The sequence below is a fragment of the Psammomys obesus genome, unplaced genomic scaffold (genome assembly GCF_907164565.1).
Source record: "Psammomys obesus unplaced genomic scaffold, mPsaObe1.curated_primary_1811, whole genome shotgun sequence".
Classification (NCBI taxonomy): domain Eukaryota; kingdom Metazoa; phylum Chordata; class Mammalia; order Rodentia; family Muridae; genus Psammomys; species Psammomys obesus.
In genome coordinates, this window is record NW_026589447.1 from 5,057,896 (window position 1) to 5,067,856 (window position 9,961).

The 9,961-nt window shown below is 40.0% G+C and overlaps 1 protein-coding gene across 1 annotated transcript; it reads right to left on the bottom strand.

The window, feature by feature from the left end:
• Positions 1 to 1,010: 1,010 nt before the first annotated feature.
• On the bottom strand, positions 1,011 to 9,640 carry LOC129675054 (G-protein coupled receptor 83-like). The gene is made up of 5 exons (XM_055605129.1): positions 8,679 to 9,640; positions 7,935 to 8,060; positions 6,728 to 6,861; positions 5,639 to 6,331; positions 1,011 to 4,810 (listed from the first exon to the last, which is right to left on the bottom strand). The coding sequence occupies exons 1-4, from the start codon at positions 9,156 to 9,158 to the stop codon at positions 5,683 to 5,685; spliced, it is 1,389 nt and encodes a 462-aa protein (XP_055461104.1). The 5' UTR covers positions 9,159 to 9,640; the 3' UTR covers positions 1,011 to 4,810; positions 5,639 to 5,682.
• Positions 9,641 to 9,961: the final 321 nt, after the last annotated feature.

The following is a 9,961-nucleotide window of genomic DNA, read 5'->3' on the forward strand; positions in this document are numbered from 1 at the left end:
TTTTCATAAAATATATTCTGAATATAGCTCCCCCTCCATCAACTCTTCCCAGATCCTCCCCATATCCCCACATCCCCAAATTCACATCCCTTCTTGCTTTCTGTCATTAGAAAATGAACAAGCATCTAAAAAGTTACTATGTGCAGAAAATAAACAGAATTGGTCCTGGTGTTAGAATTTGCTAGAACCCTAAAACTGTAAGACCTTGAAATTTGTTAAAACATATTTATGATTTTTGCATTCTATGTTGTTTATTCTTTTGTTGTTCTCCTTTAATGTATCTGAGATAGACTGGGTCTTTGAATAAGCCTACCAACTATTAAAGGATTCGAGCATACAGAAGAGAATCTTACAATCTTTAAGGGCTACTGTGTTAAGTTGTAGCAAGCAAAATATGCTTAGAGCAGTGGTTCTCACCTTCCTAAAGCTGCAATCCTTTCATACAGTTGTGGCAAGCCTAGCCATAAAATTATTTTTGTTGCTACTTCATAACTGTAATATTGCTACTGTTATGGATTATAATGTAAATATCTGATATTCAGGGGTCACAACATACAGCTTGAGAACAGCTAACTTAGAAGAATGATAAACTTTCAAGTTCTGGATTTGGCTTTACCAAGAGAGGCATCTTCCCGGTTTGCAGTATTCTGGCCTTGACATACCCATTCTTGTACTCTTTTCCTCTACTCGTCCCTTCATACTAACATGCCAGCATACTTTCCTGGTTCCAAAATCAGAACTTCTAGTGTTTTTTACACATTTTCCCCTAAGACGAATTGTCTCCTTTTCTCACCCTGAAGCTTTTATATCAAAGAGATAAAAGGGTTTGCTTTTATGTTATACCTTATACTTATACTTTCATGCCCATATGTTGATCACATGGAAAAGTTTAAATGTTAACTTTAGCTAATGATCCACTGAGGATCACAAGTAACCACCATCCCAAATGTCTCCCCCCCATCTTTTGCCCTTTTCCCAGTAGATCTACAAGAAGAGATCAGGAATGCATGAACAAATAGTTTTATTTAGTACACATTTATGTAAATATATATGTCTTAATCTACTACTAGTTCCATACCCCTACAACCACAATACCCCTTCCCCTTTGGCCCTTCCTCTCTTCGGTATAGAATACATAGCCAAACATTAAATTAGGGTAGAGAGAAATAACAACATTAGTAGATAATATTTAAAGCAACAGAAACAAGTAAATAAGTAACAAGCATAATGGTAGGAATAATGTTCATTCTCCTGTTGTAGCATGGTAAGACTTCCTTCATTCCTTTTTTCAAGAGGTAATTCATCAATATCACTTCAGGGAGCCTCGTTTCCTCTGTCATTTGAGTAGAGTTTGACAGTGTCACAGTCTTTCTCCCAGAAGGTGTCAGTTCCACACAGTCCATATCACTGCTAGGTTTGAATCAAGTAGCAAGTGTGTAATACGCCTATGTACATGTATTTTGGATATTTTTCATAGTTTCACGAAACATGTGAGCAAAGCTGAAAAGCTGAAAGCCATTAAAGTATCATCAAGTTCAGTTCCAGTTCAAGGGGGAGGGATACTGCTCACCCAGGTGATGGATAAAATTTTACTAACTACAATATAGACTCTACGTTTAAAGACTTTTTTTCTGTTTTTTTTTTTTTGTATTTAGATATTTTTATTTCTGAATAGTTTTTACACAGAATGTCCTCTGCATTAAGTTACAGATACAAAAGGAGTGACAGCCTCTTTTATAAAACTACAAATTCAGTATTCACTTTCCCAACTTTTAACACAGCCTTCCTACCACTGACTGGAAAATCCTGTAAATCCAAAGCCATGAGGCACAGGATCTCTCTATTAAGTGCCTTCTAAGATCTTTCTATAAAAATAAACTGGAAAACTTTATTTCCAGGAGGTCTCATCACGAAAGAACAGGAAATTCATTCTAGATGTTACATTTCAACTAATCCAATTAACATACATTAATTTGCATAAATCTGCTCACAGCTACTTTCACTGGGGCCTGCATATATTAAGTCATGAAAATCTCACCAGGCTAATCTACACTGTTTCCTCCATGTGCACCTTGAGCAGCCAGATAACACTCCGTTTTTCTTTATTAACAAGCATATTCTAAACTGCAAGAACTACATATCTGAAGCTGAAACTTTGTATAATCCCCCCCAACAGTGTTTAGTTTTTCAATGCAGAGTAAAATCTTGAAAATGAACACTTGTTGATAAATATCATAAGATCTTATTTTGAGAATTATATACAAAGTCGCACACAAGATATTACTATCACTATTATAAGGGAAATAAGTTTGAAATAGACACATACAAGTCTGTGAAGAAGAAGTATCAGACTAAACAACGTCATTTTTAATCTCATATAGATTGTATCTGGTGTATTTCCTTTTTTTCACCATGTGTAGTAGATGACAACAGTATGTCCATCAGTGAAACTTTGCCTCAGACTCTAGATATTTTGACATTCTTTAGAATCAAGAAAGTTGTGGTAGATTATGTGTGCTAATATGCTATACTGTATACGTGTATGTACTTATATATTTATGCTACTGTCCATATGCATTTTTAGAATTACATGTGACAGTGTGGAAAGATACCTTAACTCATAAGATACACAGAATTTTACACTGAAAGAGTATATAAGCTCAAAACACGTGAGAAAGAATGTGTATGTCACATATACAGTGACCAAAACATGATTACCAGCATCCCAGATAACTATGCCAAAAGAGGAATTCCCCACTCCAAATTTCCCTGTTAAGTTTGAATATCAGACAGACTACATGTAGAGCTTACTCTTGTCAAAGCATTTCTCCAAATATCCTACCTTGTACCGAGATACAGTGTCTTGGTATTTAACACGTGTAACACATGCATTTGAATTTGTAAAAGGGGAGAATTTAGCAATTATTCTTGTCAGTCATTTCTGCTATGCTCTTTGTTCATTTAAACATTTCAAAAGTGATGTCTTCCTAATTATTTGACACTACTAACACACAGCCAGTAAGGGATGTACTATAAACTGTTGTCTCCAGAAGTGAAAACAAATTTTGCAGTAATATTTACACAACAGTTTTCCTGGGCCTTCCAGGTGGCTGATAAATGTTGTTAGGTAAAAGAGTGGCTAGGGTGAGTGGTGCAGTCTTTGTAAAAGGACACGTGGGGTATTGAAACCATGTAACCACAGTTCTTTAGCACCATGCCCGAACCCACAGAGCTAAATGGCTGCACATGGGTTAGAGCCTAGGATCTAGAGCTCATTAGCACCATGTTCCAACCAAATGAGCCCTTCAGCCAGAAACTTCTTACAATGGTAGCACCCTCAGACTTGGCTGGGTACTGAATTCAGATCAGTTGCTGCTGGAAAATGTCTAAACAAAGGCCCACATGAAGTTTCTATGCCTAACTCGTCAAACTTCCATAAATCACCAAAACTGTTGTATAATGTTCTGGGTCTGTAGAGTTACCAGCCAAGTCAGCAGCAGACATTGAAGTTGGATTATCTGTCAAGCATGGAACATTCCAGATTCCAAGCCTTACTGGGGGTGAAAGAAATTTGATTCTTTGTATAGAATAGGGATAGGGGTGGGGAAGTGCTTTCTTAAGAAGGGTAGAATACTTGGTTAAAGTATAATAGCACAATATTCATTTAACTTACAACGATAAGCCCTTTTACCCAAATTTCTCCTAAGTCTAAACTGGAGAAGAAGGCTATCAGAGCTAGGGACAATGCTTCTAATAAACATGGGTTTCTCAAGCAAAATTCAATTTTGCCTTCTCCATGTGGGGAGGCAGAACCATAAGCAGACAGTCCATTATCCTGGGAAATATCTATTGTACCAAATGGTGAGTGAAGAGGAAATACATATATCTGTCCTTAAGGTAATCAGAAGTATTTACATAGCATGTTTGGAAAACACACAAGCAGAGCTCACTACTCACAAAAGTAGTACTCACAAAAGCCAAAAGGAGATCACAGGTGAATTGGCAGTTTATAATGATCACAATATAAGATTCCCTTATGTTTTCAGCCTAAAGCTACTCCAAATATGTATTCATATACTTTAATTGTTCTGTAATTGGGGTATTAATGATAGGACAGGGGCCATGGATTAGATTTAAAGGATAAAAAGAACACATAAAAGAAGCAATGGAAAGAAAGTGATTTAAACTTGAATTATGTCTTTCTCCAAATTTGTCCTTGATCTAAAAAGGGATACAACACTATAGCAAGTATGGTCATTTACTAGAAACTTTTGACATTCTGAACCCCCCAAAAAGCCACATCTTTTTACTAAGTGAAAACAGAATAGCTGGAGGCTGACTCTCATCACCTCATTTCCTGATCCTAAAAATCTGTCCATACCTTACCAACCAGGAGATATCTCAGTAGAGACTGGATAACTTGTTATTGTTGAGATTTTTATAACAGAAAGAAAGACAACAGTGAGAAAGAGATGGAAGTAGAGAAGGAAATGAAAGAGGAGAAGGATGAATAGAAGTCGGAACAGGAACAAACAAGAAGAAATGGACAAAGGCTAGGAAGGGGTAAGGAAAGACCAGGGGGAGGCCAAGGATACTGAGGAAGAGGCAAAGAAGAAGAGAGGAAACTGAGGAGGACCACAAGTTCCATTCTCATTCTGGTATCATCTTGATACATGCAATCATGGATGCTGTCCAAAGAACTCTAATAACATTGTATCCAGACTAATGGCAGTGACAGGACGAGGTATCCCTTCTTCTTCTTCTTCCTCCTCCTCCTCCTCTCTTCTGTTGAGTTGAAATTTTCCATAAGCTAAAGAGACAAGGATAATTAAAACATTTTCTACTTTTTCCAGAAAAAGAAAGACAAAAGTACACATTTACATGAAACAAAGTTGGAAACTAAATGTAGAGTCAGAAACATGGAGGAGGTTTGGGATTTGGAAGTGTGAACTTGGGCACTTTGATTTTTCTTGGAATTAAGATGGAAGTTATTTCTAAATTGTACAGCGACCTGGGAAAATAACTCTGATTACATGGGGTGAATCATTTCATTGCTTTATCTATTCCTGGGCATCTGTAACATTTCCCATCCTCAGTACCACTGGAGAAAAGATACAACTAAGCACTTGCACTTACAATATACCTTAAGTTCCCAGAGTACCCAGTGAAACTTCAGAGATGATACATTAGTCTCCTAGCACTCCATGGGAACAAAATAGTAAAATCAGTCTCCTGTAAATCTGAATAAAATATAAATAATAATAGCTGGTAGCTCAAAGGGCTCCTGAAGCTTGCATTATCTGTGGAAAAGCACAATGTCTGGGTGGTCTCAAAAACATAAAAGGAGGCTGATGGACAGAAATAGAGATAGAGTTCTAAAAACCCCAACTCAGAAAGAATTTCCTTTGAGGGACAGAGAAATAAATACCTGATGATCAGATATTCTCAGTGTATTTGATTTGGAGGGGGAACAAAAAACATAAAAGAGGAACAGGCATAAAACTAGAGAAAAGGAAATTCAAGTGAATAAGTACATTAGTTCACATGACCCTCATCCCTCTAATATTATTCTCTCCTATGTAAACACATGAGAAATTAATGAATTCTAGTTTTGTTTTTTTTTTTAATCTTATAATACCTTAGATATTTTGAGAACTGATAGTCAATTGCGGTCTGGGCAGCTTAAACTCTAGGCACTGAGTGGAGAAAGGAGATTTCCACTGCTGGAGAGGGAGGGGGACTGGGCAGCTCATCAAAATCTTTGAATCGTGGGAATTTGGGCACTCCTGGATTGGGATCCACAGAAGCAGGTGGGTGGGTATGAGATACAGAGCTCAGTCGGCGATGCTCTCCCCTGAGGCGGCTGATTTTATCTAAAAGCATCTTCTGGATTTCCATAATGACCTTCTGAACTTCAATACGAAAGCTATCACTGAGCCAGCAATAGATATAGGGATTGTAGCAGGAACTACTAATTGCTAGCCAGTGGAGGAAAAAGTAGAGACCATTGTGGCTTGAGATGGATTCACTGGATAGTAGCACCAGGTAGATGTTAAGGGGGAGCCAGCTGATAGTATAGAGAAGCACCACTGTCATCAGCATCTTCAGGGTCTGCTTCTTCTTCCCACGCTGGCAGATGTAAGTGTGGATATTGATGTCATCAACAGCATCATGGATCCATAGCTTTTTAGCCACATGGCCATAGACAGCCACCAGCACCAGCAAAGGCAAGATGAAAAAGAGCAGAAAGGTGCCCAGGTCAAGGTATTTCCATGTGGATTTTGAAGTATATGGGAAACTTGGGAGGCAAGCGGATTCCTCAGTTGTGTTTCTAGGTTATGAGAGAAAGAAATCAAAATCATTGATTTAGTCTTTTCTTAAGGCCCACATCAAACTGTGTGGCAATTAGGTCTTAAGGTGGAGATGTATTTATTATTTGTGCTGTGTCTGTATTGATCATAAAACCAGAAGGCCTGGGATTCAACTGATTCAGACTCCTCATTTACCTATAGGAAAACCATGGCCTCAAAGATAGAAATTGTAACCACCTGTCATGAGAAATATAGGGAAACTAATGAAAAAAATACAGTTTAGAGAAGTTTATTTTTTCTATCTATATTTTGGAATGTACATATTCTAGCCCCTAACTCCTACAGCATTCCTTATGACTTTCAAGGCCATGGGTTGTTAGAATAACAGCCACCATCTTTTCCCACATTCTTATTACCCAATTTCCACTTGGTAAAGCTTCTGGTAAACTGCATGTGGCAAAGCAGCACAGGTGCTCACAATCCAGATGATAATGATGCAAACATTGCCTTGCATGGGGCTAATCCGGGACTTCAAAGGATATAGCATCACCTGGAAAGAAAATGACCTCACCCAGTTTAACAATTTAAATTCAAGTTAGACATCCACAAACTGCTATTCTGATAAAAGGGTACAAAGTCTTGAAGGTATGTGGGTAGTGATGTGCTTTGTGGACTACGTTCATTTGACATACGTGTGGCATTTTGCTTCATGAAAGTACAACACTGCTACATTTGAAGAAGTCAGAAATCCCAAGTGGACTGACTTTAGAGCTCCTGTTTCTCTGTCTACAGTTCTGGCTAGAAAGTAGACAGATGTCCAGTAGTATGACTTATTTTTTTTTTGTACCTTCTATTTGGATAGAAAACTGCCCCACCTATTTCCCCATCTACCCTTCTACCTGGCATGTTCCTTGGCCTTTCTTATATCTTCCCATCCTCTCCCATGTTGATTCATCGTCACACTTTCCTTCCTCGCTCCTTTGCTCAATGTTCCCTCCTATTTTCTGCCACTTAGCTAATTCTATAACTTCTCCTATCTGTATATAACCACATACCCTTCAATCATTTGCTATTCCCATACTACTCATTTTCTTTCTCCCTCTTGAATGATCAACTATGCAGTCCACCCAGCTTCTCATCCCTTGCCTCACTTCTTTTTAATTAGCTTCAACCATCCTCCTAGCTATTTATTCCTTGACTGTCTTCATCCACCCCCACTCAATTTCTCTATCCTTCCTCATAGACTTCACTCCCAGCTTCCAGAAGAAATCCTCAATCAGACCTAAACTACATCCACATTCATTAGTCTCTGCCCTCTTCCATCCTTTAGACAGTCCTGCAATGCAGCAAACAGGAAATGTTTTCCAAAGAAGAACACGTATCATGTGTTTATTGCCACATCTTTGTTCCCATTGCACCACAGAAAAGATGGTCACGTTTTTATTAGATTTGATTTTGTGAAGTTCTGTATTGCATCATCTTAAAATCTCCTCAAATTACACATAAACATTTACTTACGTATGTAGACCTAATTACTTGGAAAACTTTATAGATAATTTGTAACCTTACTTGTCTCCATACACCTAAGAGAAGAGTCTTTTACATGATCTGGGACACACATACCCGATGTCGATCCACAGAAATAGCTGCCATACTCATCACAGTTACATAGGCACATGAGTACTGGGCAAAGCGACTGAGGTGACATGTCATCTTTCCAAACACCAAGGAATTACACAGATAGCGCACCTGTAGGAGACAAGGTTTGGTGATGCAGAGGAACTCTGTGTCCATCCCTCTCAAAACCTTCAAAACACACATTTAAAAAAGTCTCCTTGCTTCAACAAACTGCTGGTATAATTTTCTCAATAAGCAAAGAAATATTTTTACACTCCAGTTCTCATGCTCATCACATTTTCTCCCACACAACATCCCTGCTTGAAGACATGGAAGGACAATCAATCAAAAAACATATTAAATATCTTCAGGTTCATGCAGAACATTTGAAAGGTGGAGAAACAGAGTTAATCTGTATGAAAAAAACTTGGATTCACACATTAACCCAAAGCTCACCAGCAACAGGTCCCACTACATCCCTGAGCAACCCAATTCTCTCTCACTCTCTGCCATGGCAAGAGATAAATTCAGCTACGCAACAGCTATCCTGCTAGTCTTCCTAACACATTTCCAAGCTCTTTTCAATGCTTCTCAGCTTCTGTGCTATTTCCTATGAAAATGTTGTCCAAACCAAACCAATCCTTTGTAACTCTCCCTCCCTCTGACCACAACATTCACTGCTACAAGTACAGAGTTTTACTTTAGCTCTTGCCTTGCTCCCCGGCTGCCCTCGTTGGTACCCCAACTTACCATAGTAAAGGGAGAGCTGAGAAGAGCAAGCATCATGTTGGTCACCGAAATGTTGACAACGAAGAGGCCGGTGGCAGTGTGTACCCTCTTGTACTTCATAATTATGTGGTTTAAGACCCAGTTGCCTATGATGGCAGCAAAGACCACTATGGTGTACCCTACCACTAACCAGAATTGCACCTGATCATCCTGGGATACAATTTCCAAATCTAGGGGACCTGACGTGTCGGCCAGGTCACCTGAATTTGGCATATGGTCTGGCAACTTATCCCTAGTGGACAGCATGCCATTCTGGCCAGCACGCCCCACCGCAGATGCAGCTTTAGATGCGGCTTGAAGCACCTGGGAGGTGGTGGAGGTTATCAAGTCATCAAAACCACTAGGTACACTCAGAGCTTCTGGAGTCAGCTCGTCCCCGTAGCTCATGGTACCAGGACTCTGGAAAGCCCCTTGGGGCAATTCTGTGGTTGGGGCATCCATCCCAGTGCCTTTAGTGGACCGCAAGGTCCCTGAGCTACTTGCCCAGGAGGCTCTCAAAAAAGAGAGAGGGCAAGTTGAGGCCACAGACAAACAGGCAGTCTATTCTGTGCCCTGTAGCTCAAAACTGATAAGGTGCTCTCCAACGTGTCTGGAGCAGGGAGAGGGAAGAAATGCCAGGAACCAGTCAAAAAAAAAAAAAAAAAAAAAAAAAGACTGGACCTGCTCAGGGTGGGCAAGTGCGCAGAGCTGGGCAGCTGAGTGCAGTTTTGAAAGCTGTCTGCAAACGCTCCTCCTGGAGAGTGCCCACAGCACCTGCTCCAAACTGGAGATGGCTTCAGGCTTTGCTCAAGCACAGATCCTCTTCCATGCTGCCAATGATTATTTCGACCCAATTTCTTTTGCCTTCAGTCAGTCATCAGTCTGTAAGTCTTTCCATCCAAGGCTGGCTGGCGCTGTAGGCAGGGCGGAGTCAGGCACTGCCACTCTAGCTCCAAGCCCGTGCAGAGACGGCTTTCTGCAGCTGCCCTTTATAGAAAGTCCAGGGGCCCGCTCTGGAGCCAATGGGGAGCCTCGACTCAATTTTCCCCCAACCCCCGCCCTGTCCTTTCTGGGCTGGGGAGTCTGAGAGGCTGGCAAAATCTTTGTCGCTCCTGTTTCAAGCCCCTCCTTTCGCTGCTCTCTCTTGGCTTTCCCTCTTCTAATCCTGCAGTTGGAAGCCTGGATTTATTGTTAATAGGTTTTTCTTTTAACACGGCCCTGCTTATAATTTGAATTCCGCATCTCCTCTTTCCCTTGCTTTCTGT